The 22179-nt window shown below is 41.7% G+C and overlaps 1 protein-coding gene across 2 annotated transcripts in view; it reads left to right on the top strand.

The window, feature by feature from the left end:
- NELL1 (neural EGFL like 1) overlaps positions 1 to 22179 on the top strand; it is an 860623-nt gene that overhangs the window by 388075 nt on the left and 450369 nt on the right. For both annotated transcript variants that reach the window (XM_046016014.1, XM_046016013.1), the window contains exon 13: positions 21431 to 21556. In XM_046016014.1, coding sequence (XP_045871970.1) covers positions 21431 to 21556 — 126 coding nt within the window. The remainder of the gene's footprint in view (positions 1 to 21430; positions 21557 to 22179) is intronic.

The raw sequence follows: 22179 nt of genomic DNA, 5'->3' as shown, positions 1-22179 counted from the left end.
ATTTTCTGAGCATTATAAAATATACCTATGGAATTTCCAGCTAAGTTGAAAACCGACCTTCATATAACTTTGGTTTAAATAACCCAGTTATGGGAGAAAGGGGACTTAGTGAATAAATGAGGTTGTTTCTAAAGCTGATAGCAAATGCACAGGAGCATAGACAGGAGCGGGTGCTAATCTGTGGAGGTTCATTTTCAATTTTACAGGCAAATATTTAAAAAAATATTTGAGCCTCCAGTGAAGGAACTAGGCAGATGGGGAAAGTGTTCATTATAGGACCAGTTCTTACCTGACCATGCTTCTAATTCTGACCTTTAGGTTAATATCTGAGATATTCATCCTAGGTTTTCTCCACTGCTGTCATCCTTCCAGGTATCCGTACATCCAATTATTCATCCTAAATGGCATGTTTTACTTAGCCCATAGTGGATATTAGGTACTGTTTGTCATGAGTGTTAAAGACAAAGACATATAAGATAGCCTTTGCTTTTGAAAAAATCAGGCCAGCAGGGGAGTGGACTAATGGTAAATACTGATGATATAATTTAACTTTACAGAAGTTGACTGTATGGATGTTGAGGCAATATCGCAGTTCTATCAAAGTAGGTCCTGAATCAAGAGTAATATGTACAGGGTGAAACAGGGGACCCAGTAGAAAAATGGAGGTTGGAAAGGTAAGGCTTTTCTGTGGAGTGAAATTCAGGATGGGCTCTGGATAGTAAGCCTGTGTTTGCTAAAAGGACAGGTGAGTAGAACACCCATTTCCTTGATGGACACTAAATACACCCATGTCTAAGGTACCACATGAGAAGTGGCATCCAGTAATGCTAGGTGCTAAGATTTGAATTTGTTTTTAAGCATATGATTTTCTTTTCTTTCTTTTTTTTTTTAAATTTTATTTATTTGACAGAGAGTGCATGTACGAGAGCTAACATGAGCAGGGAGAAGGGCAGAAGGAGAGGGAGAAGCAGGCTTCCTGCTCAGCGCCCAGAATCATAACCTGAGCCAAAAGCAGACCTTTAACCAACTGAGCCACCCAGGTGCCCCTATGCATAGGTTTTTCTGAATAGCTTTATCTTTCTCTTGGCTGAAGTCTGTTACTAGGACTCAGTGGTTCAGGATTTGGCTCAGTAGTGACTTGGTTACAAGTTAGATGGAATATATATATGGTGTTGTAGGAGGGAAGGGAGTAGGGAGTGGAGACTGCTGGGCAGAGGGCTCAGCAGTGAAGAGGGAGCACTCTGATGCCCACTGCCTGGCTTTGGATCCTGGCTCTGGTAGGTATGAGCTGTCTAATTATTAGCATGTTACCGAACTCTTTGTGCCTTAGTTTTATCCATCTATAAAATGGTATGAGTGATATCACTGCCTAATGTTCTAGTGAGAATTAAATGAGATAGTATGTAGAAAGAGCTTAGAACAGAGCCCTGCGCACAGACATACTATGTGCTCCAGGAGCAGCAACAGCCGCACCTGCCTCCTGGAGTGAACGAGGAAAACCGAGGCCCTTCTGCATTCCAGGTACGCCTCTCTAGACATTTCACATATTTGATCAGTCCTCAAAAACCTTCCAGTGGGAATACTTTGACAAAATAGCCATTTCATAGAAAAGGAAATAGGCAACAGATATGCCCAAGGTCATATACATGTGTGTATGTTACATATACATAATACATCCGAATCTTTTCATCTGCTGTTAATACTTGTCGTGCAGAGACCTCATAGCTGGAGAACATAGGGGTGGCCAGGCAGTGGGAGGCTCCAGGATGCCCAGGGAGAGGTCTGGGGTGAGCACACCTTGAGCTGAAGTTGCTGGGAACAGGCTCATTGCAGAAGTGTAAGCAGGGAGGCCGTTCTGCTGAGGATGCTCTGGTAGGATCAGGGTACAGAAGAAACAGGTTGGAGTATGAGACCTAAGTCGAGTTTCCCGTGAGCTGCGGGAACAAAGACACGGCAGGTTGTGGTGTGCAATGAAATGTTTAGCTTAATGGCTCAGAGATTGGGGAGCAGAGGGCCTTGGTGTAGGGTTGGTGGATTTCCATAGCTTGCACACTGCTGCCAATGTGAAGTCATCGACTGGATTTGTAAACTTACAGTCAGATCTCACGAGCTCACTGGGGCCCACTGCAACACCCCCACTGAAAGCTGTCAACACTCCAGATGGCAAACGGGAGTGGTTCTCCCTTCCACCTGCAGATTCCATCTTTTAACCCCTGAGCAGAGTCCTCTTGCTGGGGATGGGGGGTGGGTTGGGGGTTATTTAGTTTTCATGGTAAATTTGCCACTAGTTCTGCCTCTTCCTTGGCCAGAAACCTCCCTAGCATTTTCAGTTTGGTCCCTCAGCAAAGGCTGCACTTGTGGACTGAATAGCTTCATCAGGCCTTTGACATCGCCTGTGATCTGCTCCTGCACCTGCGTGAGTCACACTCCCTTCAATTTCTATCATCTTGACCCACTGCACAAACTGCCAGGCCTTCTTATCAATGGGCTTTTTTAAGTGCCTACTTCCAAGCCTATGTTTGGTGTCCTTTGACCTGATCGTTCTTTCTCCTTGTTATTTCTCCCATTGCACTGTGTTCTCTGGAAACTCTGCTGCCTTGTAAACAAATGCCCTTGGACTCCTTGCAGAATGCCCCTCCATCTCTTAGCCTTCTTGCATTTCTCTAGGGATACAGCTCTGCTGTAGTTCTCTGAGTGCAGGTTGCATTTTCTTTCACACTCAATGTACCTTGGAGCCCAAATACAGCATCGGCTTTTCCAAAGACAGCTTTATTGCATTGAGCGTAGTATCTCCTGTCCTCATACATGGTCTTCTTTTGAAGTTCTGGTCATTTGCTCATAACAACTGCTCCCCATTCTAGTTGCTGTCAGTGACAGATATCCTGGACACTCCTCCTCACTCACTGAGGTCTTTCGTGTCTAGTGGCTTGGGCTTCACCTCCATGCGGAGCAATGCCATTGTTCTGGGCAAAAGTCCAACCTTGGAGATTTTTATCTTTGGGACTATAATCGCCTTCATTCTCATATGTCTTCGTTATGCTCCTAGTCTTGCTTTCCCTTAACTGCTCTACCCCTAAAATCATAAACTCCCCCTAGGTAGCATCTTTTAGCCTCCAGCTTGTGCATGCATTGTCTCTACTTACCGACCCACTACAATCCTACTTCTACCCCCCTTCTGCTGGCACTGTTCTTAGTGTGATCCCCAGTACTGCCCTGTCAGATCCGTACTCTACACATTGCCAGAAGGATCTTATAAAAACCCATCAGTGATCCTATTATTGCCTAGTGTAAAACTCTTCCATAATTCTGTTAATTTGTTCATTAATTTACAGATCTAAGCCATGAGCTAAGCAGTCCAAAATTGCTTGCTCTAGACACCTGCCCACACCTCATTACTGTTTTATTGAAGAATGAAATAAAAATATTTTTAAATTTCCCCTTCCCCCAAATACCTTCCCTTATATTTCCATGTAACTTGTATTTTCGTGTAGCACTTCTGTTCTCCTTGACTTCAGGAACGTATTGCACACTCCTTAGCATGCGTTCAAGACCTGCCTTGATCTGTCCCGTGTTCACTGTCCTCACGCTTTCCTTAGTTCTCTGTGGCTCCCCTTCTGCCTTTCCGTGCTGTGAAGTCACATGCCTGGATGTGTCTTTTTCATGCCCTTGAATCTTCCCTTTGGTAATCCTTTCCTTTCCATGTCTGACCTTTCCCCTTTGAGCTTGTGAACATTGTTTGTTTGTTATGAGCGCTTTTGTCATGCCCTTTGTTACATAGAATTGCTCATCACTTTCATGTGACCGTTCCATGTGTGTTTCCTCTAAAGTGCTCGCAGAGTTCTGTTTCCACTTACAAACTGTGGAAGCCCCAGACAAGTCTTCATCTCTGGCACCACCTCACCAAGTGTAGTTGAGCGCAAGGAAGCACTCTGTCCTCCAGGAACTCACCGTGACCAGTCCACCTGCCCCGTCCTGCTCCACCCAAGGTAGGCAGCACACAGTCCTTGGGAAGACAAGTGGCCCAGCATTTCCTAACAGAAATTCTTAGAGAGACCTGATGGTATCATTTGGTAAGAGAATCTTCATCTTGAATTAGGTGCTCCCAGGACATAAGTGTGTTAAGATCCTGAGGGAGGACACTGTCATTAATGGCACTCTGGTCCTGTTTTCTTTCTCCAGCTTTCTTACCTGGAAGATTTTTTTTTTTTTTTAAAGATTTTATTTATTTATTTGACAGAGAGAATCACAGTGAGAGAGGGAATACAAGCAGGGGGAGTGAGAGAGGGAGAAGCAGGCTTCCTGCCACGTAGGGAGCCTGATATGGGGCTCGATCCCATGACGCTGGGATCATGACCTGAGCGGAAGGCAGAAGCTTAACCCACTGAGCCACCCAGGCGCCCCTACCTGGAACATTTTTGTAGATAAGCACTTGATATTCTCTATCCTCCAATTCCATTTCCACCTCCCTTCTCTCTTTCTCTCTCTTTCTCTGTTCCATGGAGGGAGGTGCATTTTAAAATTCTAAGATGTATTTGCAGCTCTCAGGCGTGTTGCTAAATTAGACCTCAGTATCTATCTAAAAGGATGGATATCAGCACCTTTTAAAATCTAGGAAATGCTATTATTATCATTATTATATCACAGGTATTTAAATTTACTTCTCCAAGATTGTTTATCTAAGTTGGGAAGACCAGTCCATCTTTATCAGCCTTTAATGTAGTCAAGAATCTTCTTTTGCCCCTTCTGAAAGAGCTTTCCACTTAGCATACATTTTGAGTGTTTATGTGTAGGCATTTTCATTTTTCACAACTTAATGGACTAAGACCTTGCAGAACCCCAACCACCACCACCCCGCCCCCCACAAAGACCTTCCGGACATGCCACCATCATTGGTCTGAGGAATTGTCCCTGCTCTCAGGCAAGGGAAGGGAAAAGTGAGTTTGTCTGGGCAGGAGGTAGCAGTCTTACTGAGGCCAGTGGGGAGCTTCGGGGCTCAGAGGGAAATGACTTGATCTTTGTGTCTTGGGAAGGACCTAGTCAAGGGGCATTGGCCACCTCAGTGCATGAGTCATTGACAGGCAGAGGAGAGTAACTTGAGGAGATGACTCATTATTACTGGGATCCCCAGGGTTGGCCACAGAGGAGAGCCAGGCCGGGTAGCTTATTGAGAAAGGCTATCTTTTCACCGAAAGAGAAGTAGCAGCTAAAGACATTTCTTGAGGTCTGAGATGCTGTGCAAGGTACATAGGTGCATAATGAGACCATCTCATTGCATCTTCACATAAAATACTGTATTTCTGAGATGTGGAAACCCGAGGCCAGAATCATCAGGGAACTTGCCCAGAGTAACAGTAATTGGTAGCAAATCTGGGATTTGAATGAAGATTTCACACATTTTTTTCTTTCTAGCTCCTTGAGTTTCAGCTACCCAGGGACATATGTGTTTCCTCTTTCCTGAGAAAGGAGAATTACAGGCTTGGCATTGTCCCCCTCATTTTTTTTTTTTAAAGAACAACTGTAGAAGATAATCCACATACCATCAGTTCATAATTTAAAGTGTACAAGTCATTGATTTTGGATGCATTGCATTGTTTGACAAATTGTGGTAAAATACATATAGCCTAAAATTCGCCATTTTAGCCATTCTTAAGCCTACCGTTTGGCATTCATTACATTTACAGTGTTGTGCCACCATCACCACTATCTATTTCGGAAACATTTTCACCACCCACAGCATCCCTGTAATGCCTAGCAATAAGGACCCCTCTCAGTTCCTCCACTGAAGGTCCAGCCACAGTGGCTAACAGTTGGGTGGTTCCTCAAAAACCTGAGCATAGAATTACCAGCTGGCTCAGTCCTTTTATTCCTGGATATACACCTAAAGGAACAGAAAACAGGGGCTTGACCATAAACTTGTATGTCCTCTTCATTGCAGTATTATTCACATAAGCTACCAGGTGGATTGTTTCCTTTTTCCACTTCATCCTAACGACATGCCTCTTCTTTACCAGAGCAGCCCTGATGAATTTTTTTAAACATAAGAGGGTATTGTACAATACACTAACCATGAGGGGCATTACATCTCCAGAACCGATTTTTCCAATAACAGGACATTTGTAGTATTTTTTTTTTAAGATTTTATTTATTTATTTGACAGAGAGAGATCACAAGTAGGCAGAGAGAGAGAGAGAGAGAGAGAGAGAGAGAGAGAGTAGTCTCCCTGCCAAGCAGAGAGCCCAATGTGGGACTTGATCCCAAGACCCTGAGATCATGACCTGAGCCAAAGGCAGAGGCTTAACCCACTGAGCCACCCAGGCGGCCCATTTGTAGTTTTTGACTACTCCCCCCGCCCTCACCCACCTCCCTCCCCACTCTGGAAATTGCCAGTCTGTTTTCTATAAGAGTTTGGTGTAGTTTTTTGTTGTTTAGTTTTTCTAGATTCCACGTATCTGTGAGATCATGCAGTGTTTGTCTTTTCTGGACTAATTTATTTCACTTAGTATAATACCCACTAGGTCCACCCATGTTGTCAGAACTGGGAAGAGTTTTCTATGAGTGAATAACATTTCAGTGATCATATACACCATATTTTCTTTATCCATTTATCCATTGATGGATTCTTAGGCTTTTTCCATATCTTGGATACTATAAATAATAATGTAGTGAACATGAGGATACATGTATCTTCTTGAATTAGTGTTTTTGCTTTCTTCAGATAGAGACCCAAGAGTGGGCTTGCTAGGGGATATGGTAGTTCTAGTTACAGTTTTTTGAGGAACCTCCACACTGTTTTCCATAGTGGTTCCATCCATTTACATTCCAGCTAACAGTGCACAAGTGTTTCCTGTTTGCCACATCCTCTCCAACACTTCTTTTCTTAGTTTGTATTTAAATTCCAGTAAACATACAATGTACTATTAGTTTAAGGTGTGCAACTTAGTGATTTAACACTTCATACAACACCCAGGACTCATCATCAAAACTGTATCACTCATCACCTGTTTTACCTAAACCCCCTTCTCCTCTGGGACCCTCAGTTGTTCTCTGTAGTTAGGAGTCTGTTTCTTCGTTTGCCTCTCCCTTTTTTTCCCTCCACTCTCTTCATTTGTTTCTTAAATTGTGCTTTTGAGTAAGATCCTATAGTCTTTGTGTTTTCCTGAGTTATTTCACTTAGCATAATACTCTGTAGCTCCAACCATGTTGTTGAAAATGGCAAGATTTCATTCTTTTTAATGGCTGAGTAACATTCCGGACATATATATCACATCTTCTTTATCCATTCATCAGCTGATAGACACGTGGGCTGTTTCCATTATTTGGCTATTGTAAGTAATGTTGCTATGAACATTGGGGTGCGTGCATTCCTTGGATAATAGCCATTCACAAGTGTGCAGTGGTACCTCCTTGTGGCTTTGATTTACATTTCTTTGATGATTAATGATATTGAGCACCTTTCATTTACCTGTTGACCATTTGTAGGTCTTTGGGAAAATATTCATATCCTCTGGCTAATTTTTAATACAATTTTTTGATGAGTTTTATTCATTTTAAATATTAACCCCATCTCAGATAAATGTTTTACAAATATTTTCTCCCATTCCATTGATTGCCTTCTCATTTTGTTGATGGTTTCCTTTGCTGTGCAGAAGCTTGTTAGTTTGATGTAGTGTTTAATTCTACTCTATATATTGGGCCTCCAAGCTAGATAATATTTCAGGTAGAGGTAGGTCAGTATAGAGCAGTGTTTCTTAAGCTTCTTTTCATTATTTGCCCTCAAGGTGTCTTTGGGACATTTTTTTCCTTATCACCCTCCCATGAAATTTTAATACCACAGATACTCCATATATCTCTTCATGTATTTATATATACATCAGAGAATCACAACTTTGATATCTAAGATTTTTTGCTCCCCCAAGGGCTGCTTTTTTTGGGGGGGGGGGGTCCCTTACAGGTGATTTCACTGGTGAGAGCAGTGGCATGGAGACAAAAGCACCACCTTGGGAGCCAGGTCTACCCAGACTTGAGTTTTAGTTGTGCCCCTTACTTGTTATGTGACCGTGGGCAAGTTGTTTAATCTCTCCACACCTTAACTTATTCATCTGTACACATGGATGCTACAAAAACTTACATCAAAGGGTTATGATGAACATTAAATGAATTAGTGTGTGTTAGGGTAGTGCACGGTGCTTCGTAAGGGCTATACAATGTGAGTTCTCATTTTTCTTTAAGGGTTCTTCCATTTAAAAATATTGAAGACCAGTTAACTACATGGAAACCAGCCTGTCTTCCATTTCCTGCCTTTTGAATGGTGTTTTTCGTTCTGTTTTTTGGATTGTATTTTCAGAGGAAAATGGGTTAAAATTCAATGTTTATTTTTTTTCCCCTCTTCCCATCCATTCATTTTTATATTTTCTCAACAGACACATGGTATAGGATTCTGGACTTTTTCACTTTTAAGAACCAGCTGAAATACTTTATGGTTTTGATTTTCATATTGGAGTAAATAGATTCAGTCAAACATGTAAGAATTTGGAATTGGGAATAATGTTGATTTCTGTTCAAGAAGATTATTTCATCTAAGGAATCTCTCCACGTGAGGAACAGAAGTAGCCTGCCTTCCTGGGTATGTTCAGCTGATAGTCATTCATCATACAGATAGATGCTAAAACCACAGGTACTGGTTTTATTGAATGTAGGTTGTGTTCATTAACTGTCTGCTCTTCAGGACCCTGTTTACTTATGCAATTCAGAGTCTGATAATTAATCACTGGTTAATTTGGTGCTGCAGTGAGTCAGATGTAAACTTCTGGCACCAAATCATTTATTTTTAAAAGACTAAATCCTGTGCATTTTATTTTCAGGGCATGGTAAGAGTGGTGAATAAATAATTTGCCCAATTGTGACTACAGCAAATTGCTATTTAATTAACCAAGGAAGGTAGATACTCTGTTGAGAAGGGGGAAGCTCAGGCGGCCTGTAGAAGGGAAGAATAGAGTAGATGCCAAGGTCATCTTCCAGCTGGTTAGCCTCTTGTGCATCCATAAAACAGAGATATTAATATGTGCCTATCTATATGGTAATTGTGAAGATGGAATGAATACATGCAAAGTGCTTAAAACTATGCTTGGCACAAAGTAGTGATTGATAAATTCTGCTTACTACAAAGAGTAGTTGAGACCAGAGATAAAGAAGATATGGATGGCTTTGCCGGTGGCATTGCTCTCTCTCTCGTCTCATTCACTCTCAGCTGACTTTCCTTTATCTTTGTAAAGCAGAAGAATAGCTGACCAACATCTCCTCATTTCTCCCATGCCCCAAGCCCCTGGTTACCACTGTTGTAGTTTCTGTTTCTGTCACTGTGACTTTTTTTTTTTCCTTTAGATTCCACATACAAGTTTATCTTTCTCTATCTGATTTATTTGACTTAGCATGGTACCCTCAAGATCCATCCATGTTGTCTCAAATGGTAGGATTTCCTTTTTTCTCATGGCTAAATTATATTCTTTGGTACATATATGTACATACACTATATTCTTTGTGCATTCATCTTTTGATGGTCAAAGAGTACAAACTTCCAGTTATAAGATGAATATGTTTCTGGTATTAATGTATAGTGTGGTGATTCTAGTTAATGATGGTTTGAAAGTTGCTAAGAGAATAGATCTTAAAACTTAAGACCACAAAAATGTGGTGGTTATGTGATGAAAATATAAGCTAAGGCTATGGTGGTAATCATTCTGCTGTATTTTAGTGTATCATATCTGTATGTGATACACCTTAAAGTTACACAGTGTTATGTGCCATTTATATCTTGACAAGCTTAAAGGAAATAAAACATTGTTGCCCAGTTCAGTTGGTGATTAGGTCATCAACATTTTAGGAAGATATCTTGCCTTCCCAAGACTCAGATATCTTGTAGGTGAATTTTTCCCCAGTTCCCTTTGTTGAATTAGACATTTCCTTCTCTGGTAGGACTTAGGAGGTTCATGTTCCTGTGACCGTCTCTTTGCTAGATTAGGTTCTTTATTGGCTAGTTTTTTTTTTGTTGTTTTTTTTTTTGTTTGTTTGTTTTTTTTTTTTCACTTTGTGTAAAAGCCTGAAGACAAGGACCACATTCCACTGACCTTTGGATCTTTACTGCCAGTGGAATCCAGCAATCTCTTAACACCTCTTGAATTTTCTTTCTCAACTGTAGGGAAGACCAGAGACCATGGTAGCTTGTACATTTCCAGTATGTTCTTTGTTAGTCCACCTGACTCACACCTCATGAGAAAACCTTAGACTTCTTTGGAAGAACTCATTGACGTTGCTGGTACCATTGGCTGAAGTAGAATTCAGATACAGATGGATTCAGGAAGGCTGCAGCACAGCTTGAAGACAAAACCGAATTAGCTTTCACTCATTGTGCTGCTTTCCTTGCAGACACTCCACATCAGGTTATGGACACTCCCAGAAGTCAGGATGCCAGCCTGGAAAAAAAAAAAAAAATCTTAAGGTGGTGTCTTACAATGCTTTTCCAATGTCAGCCAGGAATTGGTGTGCTTTATTTTCCAATGGCACAGAGATATGCTATTTTATAATAGAATTTGATTCTGAAATTGAACCCAGCAGGAAAAATAAGCATCCTGGCATGACTTTTTCAAATATCTGACATAGCTATATTTGGAAAATACACTTAAATGTCAGAAAACCAACAACCTAATTTCTGCATTATGGTGTATGGAACTCTAGGAAGACATTTTTTTACTGTGTATGGGCTGACCAGAAGGTTACTTAGAGTTTTAATCTGCAAATATTAGATTAGACATTTGTTTGACATGTATCTTAGATGATGATGTAAAAATCCATTTCACCAGGCAAGAGAAATTTAAAAAGTCATTTTATTAGCTTTGGAGCTGTCTAAGAAAACACTATAGACTGGTTGGCTTCAACAACAGAAATGAATTGAGTCACCATACTGAAGGCTGGAAGTCTGAGTTCAGGGTGTCCCCGTGGTTGAGTTCTTGTGAAGGCTCTCCTGGCCTACACATTGTTGTGTTCTTCTTGTGTCCTCACATGGTAGAGCAAGCGAAAACTATCTAGAGCCTCTTCATATGAAAGCATAAATGTCATCTTGAAGCACCACTCTCATCGTGTCATCTAAATGTAATTACCCCCCAGAAGCCCCATTTTCAAATACTATCATATTGGGGGTTTGGGTATCAATGCATAAATTTGGACAGGGTGCACAGTTTCATCCATAGAAGTTATCCTGGCACCTCTCTAGGTTGACTTACCGTTTTTTCCCCTTCTCTCTCTCTTTCCCTTCCTTCATGCCTCCTTGTTTTCCTCCCTTCTTGTCTTCCTCTTTCCCTTTCTCCTTTTTCTCCTTTCTTCCTTGTTCCATGAAAGCTCCTTGTGATAACATGGTTTAAGGCACAGACATTCATGGTTTCAATCTGATAGATATATTTTTCTTGGTTTGAAATGTTTGGGAAAAGAAAGAATGCAAATTTGAAAAAAAATAATGCTTGGTAACAAATAACATGGAGGACATGGGGAGATGGAGAGGAGAGGGAGTTGAGGGAAACTGGAGGGGGAGATGAACCATGAGAGACTATGGACTCTGAAAAACAATCCGAGGGTATTGAAGAGGTGGGTGTGTGTGTGGGAGGTTGGGGGAGCCTGGTGGTGGGTATTATGGAGGGCACATATTGCATGGAGCACTGGGTGTGGTGCATAAACAATGAATTCTATTACACTGAAAAGAAATTAAATTAAAAAAAAAAAGAAAAAAAATAGTGTTGGATATGCAACTTCTCTGAAAAGATCAGAGATCTAGCCCAATCACTGAGAGGCAGTACTAGAGGGTTCAGAGGTTAGACTCTGGAGCCATTCTACCAGAATTCATATCTTGGCAGTCCAGGTACATCTCCTAGCTGTGTGACCTTAGACAATTTACTAAACATTTCTAAACTGTGCTTAGCACATAGTAAGTGCCATGCAATGATGTCTGACTACTCCTTCATGGCATTATCTGACTGGAGCTCTGGTTATTCACAGTCAAAAGTCCTGCGATTATCGTTCCACCACTGAGATGCAGTGTCACTTTCCATGAGTCATTGGCCTTGCACTGTGCTTTCTCCCTGAAAGATAGAACCTTTGTGTTTGTTTGTTTATTCTTGGAAGTAGGAAAATGAAAGATTGATGTACTTTTTGTTGTTGTTGTTTGTTGTTTTTTTTTTTAAAGATTTTATTTATTTATTTGACACAGAGAGAGAGATCACAAGTAGGCAGGGAGGCAGGCAGAGAGAGGAGGAGGCAGGCAGAGAGAGGAGGAAGCAGGCTCTCCACAGAGCAGAAAGCCTGATGCAGGGCTCGATCCCAGGACCCTAGGATCATGACCTGAAGGCAGAGGCTTTAACCCACTGAGCCACCCAAAAGATTGATGTACGTTTTAAGAAAAATAAGAGACAAAAAAAAGAGACAAAAATAAGAGATAATGGCTTTCTTTGTGGAAGGGGCATAGTTTGTAAATAGATCTTCTACCTTCTTTAGGCACTTGATTTATATTTCTAGATTCTATAGGCATTTGTTTTTTTTTTTCAGGAAGAAAACCATAATTATAGAGAAGCATGGAACATTGGATAAAGCACTAGTTTTGGAGCTAGAAGACCGTGATTTTGCTATCAGCTCAATGATTATTGGTCTACCTTTGGGCTCTGTTTCTATTTTCTCTGGGCTTCTGTTCTCTCATCTGAAATAGAGCGTAATCATCCATATCTTGTCTCTCGGACTGGATTTTTATAAGTTCAAGTCAGAGACCATACAGACTTTAAAAAATATCCAGTCTGACACGGAGGGAGAGCATTGATAATTCTAACAACTGATTGGCCAGTGCCACCATGTTTTTATAACTCGATTTCTGCAAAGGCAGGAAACTAAAGTCTGGTGGAATTGCCCTGCAGGTTAAATGACTAGTCTTTGGAGAACTTGTCCAAATTAATGCTTTTGTATGGATATATGTTTGCTAGTTCTGGCTGCTCTTGGTTTTCAGGGCAGATGCAACTCAGTTGTCTATAGGTATCAAGGAACAGTGAGAACACATGGATGATCTGAATAGTATTCTCTAGGACTTGTGTCTTGAGAAAGTTTCTGGAACATCTGTAAGCTCCTCAATATAGGAGAAGAGAGAGGGTGGCTCAAGAGAAAGTGCTTCAGTAGGCTTTTATGATCTGTGGACAGAAAGCTTGAATATGTCAAGAACTTTAGATGGGGGGGGTGGGTGGATGGTGTTTGATACTCTCTGGTCCAACTCCCTGGTATCATAGATGGGAAAATCAAGGTCTAGGGAAGAAAACGTGACCTGCCAGTGCTTATAGTTAGCTAATATAAAAAGCAGAAGTATAACTTAACTCTTGACTGTCAATCTAGTACTCTTGGTCCAGCAATTAGAGTAGAACAAGTATGATTCTTGGAGTCCCAGGGACGTGGGTTAAAATTCTAGGTACTCTATATGTAGTTTCTGATGCTAGTCAGAAATGGATGGAAATAATGAGAAATGGAAATAATGGAAATGGAATGGAAATAATGAGGATGGAAATAATGGAAATATTTGACGCGATGGAAACGGAAATTATGGAAATAATGAGATGGGATATCCACAGTGCTTGCAACAGAGTACAGTCTCAGTAAATTTTGGTTTTCTTTCCCCATTCTGTTTCCTTTTTAAATGTGCATGAGAAGTAGGCATAACCACCTCCTCCCAACCCCCCAGCTGCAACCTTCTCACCTTCTCCATGTTGCCTTTTTCTAGGAAATTCTTAGCAACAAGTCTGAGTAGATCGCACCATTTTATCAAGAGAATTCTTTGCATTTGCTTCTATCTTAGCTACCCAAACACTGCACTCTAATTTAATGATGATAATGCCAAATTTGGGTCTGTGTTTGCTCTGAACTCTTATGCAGATGGAATCTGGTGATATATGAAGAATCATTATGCCACATCAAGTTTCATTTTAAAGTCCATAAGTATACCTTTTAAAAATGAAAACAAACTACTCCACCATCCTGGGGAGGGACATAAATCATGTACTTTTATTACCTCAAAAGACCACAAGAAGATGAGCTCCAATATTTCAAAGGTGACAAGCAATCTATACGAATGAATCGTAATTCGAGCCCCATTATACTCAGGCTGATATATATTGCAGTGGGGTTTATACATGCTTCTTGAAAAATATTAAAAAGAAAAAAAAGAAACAACCAGAACTTTTGTCTCTAGTTTCTAATCCTAAAGGAGACAATCAGTTTTTTGCAACCAGCATAGAGACTGTATCAAACTGTGGGTCAAGGTAGGAACAGAATCCCTCTACCTGTTTTGGGGCTCTAGGGTCACTGGAGCCCAAAGTATGAAAGTGTTAAGATTGATTTAAAAGAGCTGAAGAACCAGTGATGCATGGATTAGCATCGCTCTTCCAACAGAGTACCAGAACAAATGTACCAGAACAAATGTTAGGAACAGCATTGCACACATAGAATTTGGAGATCTACTTGTTTCCGCAGGCTTCCTGGCAGCATCAGACATATGTAATGGAGTTACAGGATTGAATCACTTTTGAAGACTAGAAATGGTACTGTGAGGACAGTGCCAACTTTGAAGTCAGACCATGTGGATTCAAACACAGGCTCGTAGGCTTATGACTTTGTGCCTTGAGCAAGTGACCTAATAATCTCCGAGTTGCATTCCCTCATCAGGACATGGGGCTACCTATTTCCTTCAAGAAGAATAAATGGAGTGATGAGATGCTACCTAGGGGGCTACCTAGCACAGTGTCTAATACGTAGAAATGACATCTATGAGAAATACCCATGGAAATGAGTACTAACCAGGTGCCAGGCGGCTGTTCCTAATTTTACCCTCTGAGGTTATACACCTCAGGTGGAACCTCTTATTCTTCTTGGTATTATCCTGTGCCTAATGGTGCATTAAAAAAAAAAAAAAAAAGCAAAACAACCCATTCATCCTTCCAGTAATTAGCTTAACTGTTCTTATAAAAAATTTTTAGACTGATTGAGACCTTTAACTTGAACTGGGGCTAGAGTGTGTCCAGTCTCCACCTTGAGGTTCAGCCTTAGGCTTAGCCTCTTGTTGTCTCTTGGATTTGGACTGAATGTCATACCAGGAGAGACCCTTGCTTGAGAAAGAAATCTACTTCAGACAGAACACCCGCACCACCTGGGCAAAGGTCGGATGGCTTTCAGTTACAGTCTCTGGTGCTTTGGGCATTATGCTTTTCTTCCTGTGCGCCTCAGTGCGTTCTTTAATTAGGGAGTTCTCTCTGGGATTTGTTTGCTTGTTGTTGTAATTATTCATTACCTGTCAGAATCCTTGTGAACAATAAGCAGCGTTTGTCTTAGGCTCATTTAAAAAATCTCACCTCACTAGTTCTCAAGATTGTTTTCTCAGGATATTTCAACTCTGAAGATGTTTGTTAATTCTGTTTTGATTCATTCTATAATCAGATTTCCTTCTGAAGCACTCTTGAGTCCTATCGAAACTGTCTGCAGGGTTATGCCTTTCCCCGAGGATGAAGAGGCAATCTTTGTTTCAGCAAATGTGGATGCTAGTCTATCTGCTAGCAATGGACTACCTGGATTGCTGGTCCATCTCCAGCCCCATCCAAAAAAACAGGGAAATTCTCAATTCCTTCCTTCTGTATTTTTTCCTTAAGGGACCCAGCTAGAGGACTCTAAACACTTGACAATTTTTTTCCCTCCCCTCTGCATTAGTTTTATAACTAGGAAGTTTTTGCATCTCGTGTTTGCATGATGGGGAATAAACAACAAAGATAAGGTTGTAACAGTATAATTTTCTGGTACATTTATCAACTTTTCTGCTTTATTTTGGTGCCTTTTCTGGACTGGTACCAGGAAATTATGAGATCCGCAAGAGCTGAAATTATCAATGGTATGAAGTGAAAATGAAACCAGCGCAGAGAGATACCTCCCTGGACCAGTGGGGAAGTATGGCATGGTGTCCAGTGTGAGTCATGGAGATGAAAGGTTGGAGGAATCTATGTGAGAAATTCTCCCTGGAATCTTCTAACCATCCCCCCATCCTGTTTTTGAAAATATTTTTATTCAGAGTCTGAGAATCCTTTGAAACAAAGGGATGGTTCAGCTGTTTGAGTCAAAATAAGCTTGTTAAAACCAACTAACTCCTTCAAATCTTGATGAGGCAGATGCCTCTCATCACTTATCTAGTGGCCTGAGGGAAATGAGCCAGGAGTTTCTCTCTGGGAGGAGCTGACAAGGGTCCATGACAAGGGAACGTTCACTGTAGTCAGCAGCCGGTTGGCAGCTGTGGCCCATGGGCTGAAGATTGAACTGCCTCTAAGGCAAGTCCTGACTAGTTTCTCATCTTTTTTTTTTTTTTTAAAGATTTTATTTATTTGACAGAGAGAGAGAGAGAGATCACAAGTAGGCAGAGAGGCAGGCAGAGAGAGAGAGGGGGAAGCAGGCTCCCTGCTGAGCAGAGAGCCTGATGCGGGGCTCGATCCCCGGACCCCGAGATCATGACCTGAGCCGAAGGCAGAGGCTTAACCCACTGAGCCACCCAGGCGCCCCCTAGTTTCTCATCTTAACGAATGTCTGGACCTCCCTACAGAATGAGACAGAATTCAGTGTGGCTGTATCTTGGAGAGTCAAATACCAAGGTCTTTTAGCCTTCAGCTTGGCCAGCTCCAATCCATTCTCTTCACTACAGCTGAGTGATATTTTAAAAACAGAAATTGGTTTGTGCCCCTACCTTGACTAAGGTCTAGACTCCTTCCCGTGGCCCACGAGGCTCAGCAGGATCTGGCCTGAGCTTACCTTGCCAGTTTCACTTTAAATAGACAAAGGTCCTTCTCCTAGTTCTTTTCCAACATTCTTCTCTGTCTGGTATGTTATTCCTCTCACCTTAACTTTTTAGGTCTTCGATGAAACATCACATCCACAGAGACTGCCTCTCTGGCTCTCTCAGACCACATCCAATCCCGCTGTTAAAAGGTCTTCCATTCTTTGTAGAACTTAAAAGTTTTACTCAATGTCTTGCCAGGCTGTGAGGTTTGTGGTGGCATTTTGGTCATCCTCTGCTTTCAGGGCCTAGTAGAAGGATAATTAGTGTTCACAACTCAGTGATTCTCTCCCTTCCTAACTCTGCAGAGACAACAAGTTTAGCCTCTATAGTTTCCCTTACTTTTCCCCACCTCTGGTCTCTACTTGGTGAATTTCTGTTCATCTTTTAAGATCAAGCTTAATGACCTCTTTGAGATGCTTTTCCTAGTCCTCAGTCAGGGTGGGCCCGATGGCCTAAATGAACAGAAGTCTCTTTCTAGCTCATGCAGCATCCATCATCAGGCGTGTCTGGTTGTCTGCTCCTCACTCAGGGATCGAGGCTGAGATTGTCCCCACCTGTGTGCTTCCATGATTTCCAAAGCAGGAACAAGAAAATGTGGTAAGCCAAGTGCTGCTCTTAATCTTTCCACCTAGGGGTGGTATGCTTTGCTCAGACATCATTTCTAGTCATATTGCTATGCTTAATTTCAAAGATGATGGGGAAGTACATTTGTATGGTGTGCCCTGGTGGAAGAAAACTGGTAATGTTTGAGGAACAACACTAATGCAAGACAACTCCCTCCAATGCCTGACTTCTTCTGGTATTCCCAGCCTCTCACCGACAGGGATCTATTCTTCCACGCCCCCCATTGTCACATGAAAGACCTTGGAATCAACAAGAACTGAATCACCTCCAAAATATTAATGTCAAGCACACCACTTTACAACCCTGTCTCCTAGCTTTCTAGCTCGTGCATTCTAGTACCCTCACGGTAACCACACCTTGCCTCCCTTAGGATTCCTGCTGCAGTTTGGGTTCCCTAAGAAGCAAACTCTGATCTGGACGCTGGGATGCAGGGAGATTATTAGGGAGTGCTCCTGGCATGAAGGCCTCTGGGGAAGGAAAGAATGTAGGATTGGACAGAGGGAGAAGTTAGCCCAGTCTCACTGAGTGCTCTGAAATCGGGATGGTCCTTTAGAATTATCTTGAGCTGGAATCAGTGAGAAGCAGTCTTTGTTGTAGGTCACTCCCAGAATGAAAGTGTGACTGTGACTATATAATCTCTCATTAGCCAAGGACATTTTCCGTAAAAGGATAACAGCTGATGGCATTAGCAGACAGTAGTCCCATTAGCTGGGGGATTAAATTCTCTAGTTCTGAAGTGAGATCTGAGAAGTGCGGTGCAGTGCCCACCCCTAGTACCCAGTTCATTTCAACTGTCTGCCTCGGTCTTCACGTCCTCACATTTGTCCTTGATAGCCGAGATCCCTAGACACCTCATTATCATCAACTCTTTCTTTATACCCTCAGTTCCCCTATGTCTCTTTTGACTTATATCTGGATAAAAACTCATCTCTGGTTACACCAAACTTTCCAGTTACCCTTCTCCTGCCCCCGAATACTTGAATGAAATTGGAGAAAAACACATGGCCATGTTGACTGCTCTCACTAACTCATTCACAATCACAAATCATAGCAGCTCCTTAGCCCTTGAACTATATACTCGAAGAAATATTTGTCCCCTTTTATCAAAATGACTTTTTTAATACCTTATCCCTGTTCCTTACATATCTGATACCTCCTCCCTTTCTTAATTATCAGGTGTTACCCTTTTTTTTTTTCATTTTCACCGAGAAAATTAAAATAAGCAAAGGAGAGCTACTTCCTCTTCCCTCCACCAAATATGCCAGCCAGCTCCCTATCTTCCCTGATCTCAGCTTGGTTCTTGTTGTCGAGATGACTCGTTCCACCTGGGCACTGCTTCCCCCAGGACTTTGTTCCCGCAGTGCTCTCTGTCTTCTGCATCATCAGTTTGCCTCACTTGTATCGAATCCTTCCCAAGAGCATACAAATTTGCTGTGATCTTTCCCATCTCTATACAAGACTCTATTGACACTGAGTCTCCCCAGACCTACTACCCTATTTTTCTTTATGGGGGGAAAAAATCTCAAAAGTTTTGCTTCATTTTTCTCTCTCTGTTCCCTCCTCTTTGTTTCTGTCTTTAATTTACTCAAGTCAGACTTTTCTCCACCACCTTCCCAAATCTACACTTCCTAGGTCAAGGTCAGCAGTGAACTACTTCATGCCAGATCTAGTGGTTAGTGATGTCTTGATCTTATTCAACTTCTTAGCAGGTGACCAAACTGATCATCACTCCTTTCTGGAAACCCTTTTCCTCTTGACTTTTGTGATATCCACTGTTCTGTGAAGCAAAATGCTTCAACGATGCCAGGAATCGACTTGTTAAAGAATTCTATTGCCCTGGGTGCCAGAAAGATCTGAACTACGGGATCTCATGCTTATGTGCAGTTACTGTTCTATCTTAAATTTGTTGGAGCGTTCCCTCCATACCCTAGCTTGATGGAATCTCATTATATAGTTTTTATTGTCCCGTTGTCCATTTATTTTAATTGTGCATTGTCTTAGATCATTTTTGGAAGCACATGATCTTTTGTAAGTAGAACACTTCGCTTATTGCCTGGAGCATTTCAGTAATTTCTGGTGTTTTGTCCTCACATTTAAGGAAGTCTTGCTAACTGCGAGTGTCCTTCTAGGACCTCAGTTATTCCACACTAACGTTTATTTATGGACTGACAGATCTTTAGTGCTGAAAAGAATCTGATACCATTTCAGTGTGTTTCATAAGGAAATAAGTCAATCTTCTTTTACTTTTAAAATCAGTAAGATTTCTAGTGCCCCATAATAGCTGTTTTTATCCTTGTTGCTGCACGTGAAGTGCATTAGGACTTGGGTGGTGACCTTCACAGTAACACTACGCTTGACAGTCTTTTTCAAGGGGCTCCCATGAAGTAAAGCATGGTAAATAAGAGACTGATTTCTAAGTTCAAATCCTGGGTATAGTATTTCCTAACAGGGTGACTTTGTGCCAGATATTTAACTTCTCTAAGCCTCGATATTCTAGACTTCAAAATATTGGTAGTGCTGTACTCGGATCATGGAATTATATGGGGCTTATATTAGATAATGAATGAACGATGTGAAGCAGTAGGTTCAGAACTGAACTATATGACAAACTGACGAGACTCTTGGGACTCAGCATGGTGAAATGCAAGTCACAGGCTAGTAACTGGAAGAACCAGAGCTAGAACTCTCATTGTGTTAGGTCCTCATGCTGCGCGCCGCCATCCCTTTCTCTCCATCTCCATAAGCACTCTGAGTAAAATGAACACACAAGGCATTTTTGAAAACAACTTCCAGGAAAGACTCAAGTCTCTGCTTAAGGCTATGGGTTATTTCAGTTCTTACTGTGAATGCTCATGAGGAAGCTGGTGATGCTCTGACTGCCATTTCAGAGAGAAAGAAATCTTTTTGTTGAATCAGCCCATTATTCTTTCACACGGGAAGGATCTCCAGGTCAAGGGACAAAAGATGTCAGTTTGCATTAGACAACAGCTGTTGTCTGTATTCACAGTACAACATGGGAGAAACTGGCTGCGCCATCATTTTTTAACAGATGGATTAAAGCGTATCTTAGTAAGACACACAAGCGGAGAGGGCTGGATCCTCTTGATCTCTCTGATGAAGGCTACACCATGTACAGTGGACATCTAATAAATATTAATTAGTATCAGCTCACTGGACACAGAACTCCTTGGTTTTGGATGTTTAACTCCAGCATCCTCCTTGGAGAGAGACTAATAACAGCAGATTCAATCTTCATACTTCTTGGCTTCTTTCTTTCTTTCTTTTTTTAAAAAGATTTTATTTATTTATTTGACAGAGTGAGATCACAAGTAGGCAGAGAGGCAGGCAGAGAGAGGGAAGAAGCAGGCTCCCTGCTAAGCAGAGAGCCTGATGCGGGGCTCGATCCCAGGACCCTGAGATCATGACTTGAGCCAAAGGCAGAGGCTCAACCCACTGAGCAACCCAGGTGCCCCACATCTCGGTTTCTTTCTTTCTTTTTTTTTTTTTTTAATTTGACAGAGATCACAAGTAGGCAGAGAGGAAGGCGGAGACAGAGAGAGGAGGAAGCAGGCTTCCTGCCGAGCAGAGTGCCCGATTCGGGACTTAATCCCAGGACCCTGAGATCATGACCTGAGCCGAATGCAGAGGCCCAACCCACTGAGCCACCCAGGCATCCCACATCTTAGTTTCTTAACTGTTACATCTCACCTTGCCTCTTTTTCGAAATACTTTCAGCTCAAGATGGGATCTAAAGCACCTGAATGCAGCTGAATTTGCATTTGAGTTTTTGTGTTTACTGCATCTTGCTTTTTCTTTTAGCTTTGATGGACATTTGCCTATTTCAATTTCCTTGTCAGATGATTACAGTAAGTGTGGTTCATTCCTTCACCTAACTGTGATGTTGCTTCTTTTGTTCTCTTTCAGATATTGATGAGTGTGCAGCTAAGATGCATTACTGTCATGCCAATACTGTGTGCGTGAACTTGGCTGGGTTATATCGCTGTGACTGTGTCCCAGGCTACATCCGAGTCGATGACTTCTCTTGCACAGGTGAGCACGAAGAAGCAACTTCAATTTTCTGATTTACCTCTTCTCTGCACCCCAGGTGTGTTATTAAATTTAGCTCCAGGTGTCCTTGGTACTACTGTAACCCAGCCAGCTAGTTTTTCTCTTGCATTATTTTACCCTTCCCTTTGGAGAAAAAGGTGCGAAAAGGAGTTTTATCTGTGTAATTTATTTCTACTCCCAGCGGACCTAGAGACATCAGTTTTTAAAGGTACCAAATTATTTTCCTTCTGTCCTGCTGGAATGTTTTTGTATATAAGAAAATGTACTTTGTCCCTATCGAGAAAGATAAGGATTAAGTTTAGAGGGGAACAGAGTACCTGGTGGTCAGCGATTGGGCATTTATCTGAGCCAGTCAAGACTTTGGATTGACATATGCTGACGGTCAGTTTCCCAATTTGGCAGGGCTGGCAGTGCTCAGCCGGAAGGAATTCTAAGGATGTGGGCGGTGCCTTTCTGTGAGCAGTGCTGGCTTTGTGGGCATTTGGTGTGTGTGTGGGGGGGGGGGGGGTTCCAATATATGTATATGGGGACGTGAACAGTAAATTGGCCACAAATGGTAGAAAGTTCTGAGTCTTTTTGTTTTTGGTCAAATGTCTTTAAATGAC

This window comes from Meles meles, chromosome 8, assembly GCF_922984935.1.
Source record: "Meles meles chromosome 8, mMelMel3.1 paternal haplotype, whole genome shotgun sequence".
Classification (NCBI taxonomy): domain Eukaryota; kingdom Metazoa; phylum Chordata; class Mammalia; order Carnivora; family Mustelidae; genus Meles; species Meles meles.
The sequence above is the reverse complement of the archived record's forward strand: the minus strand, read 5'-3'. Positions and strand labels throughout refer to the sequence as shown.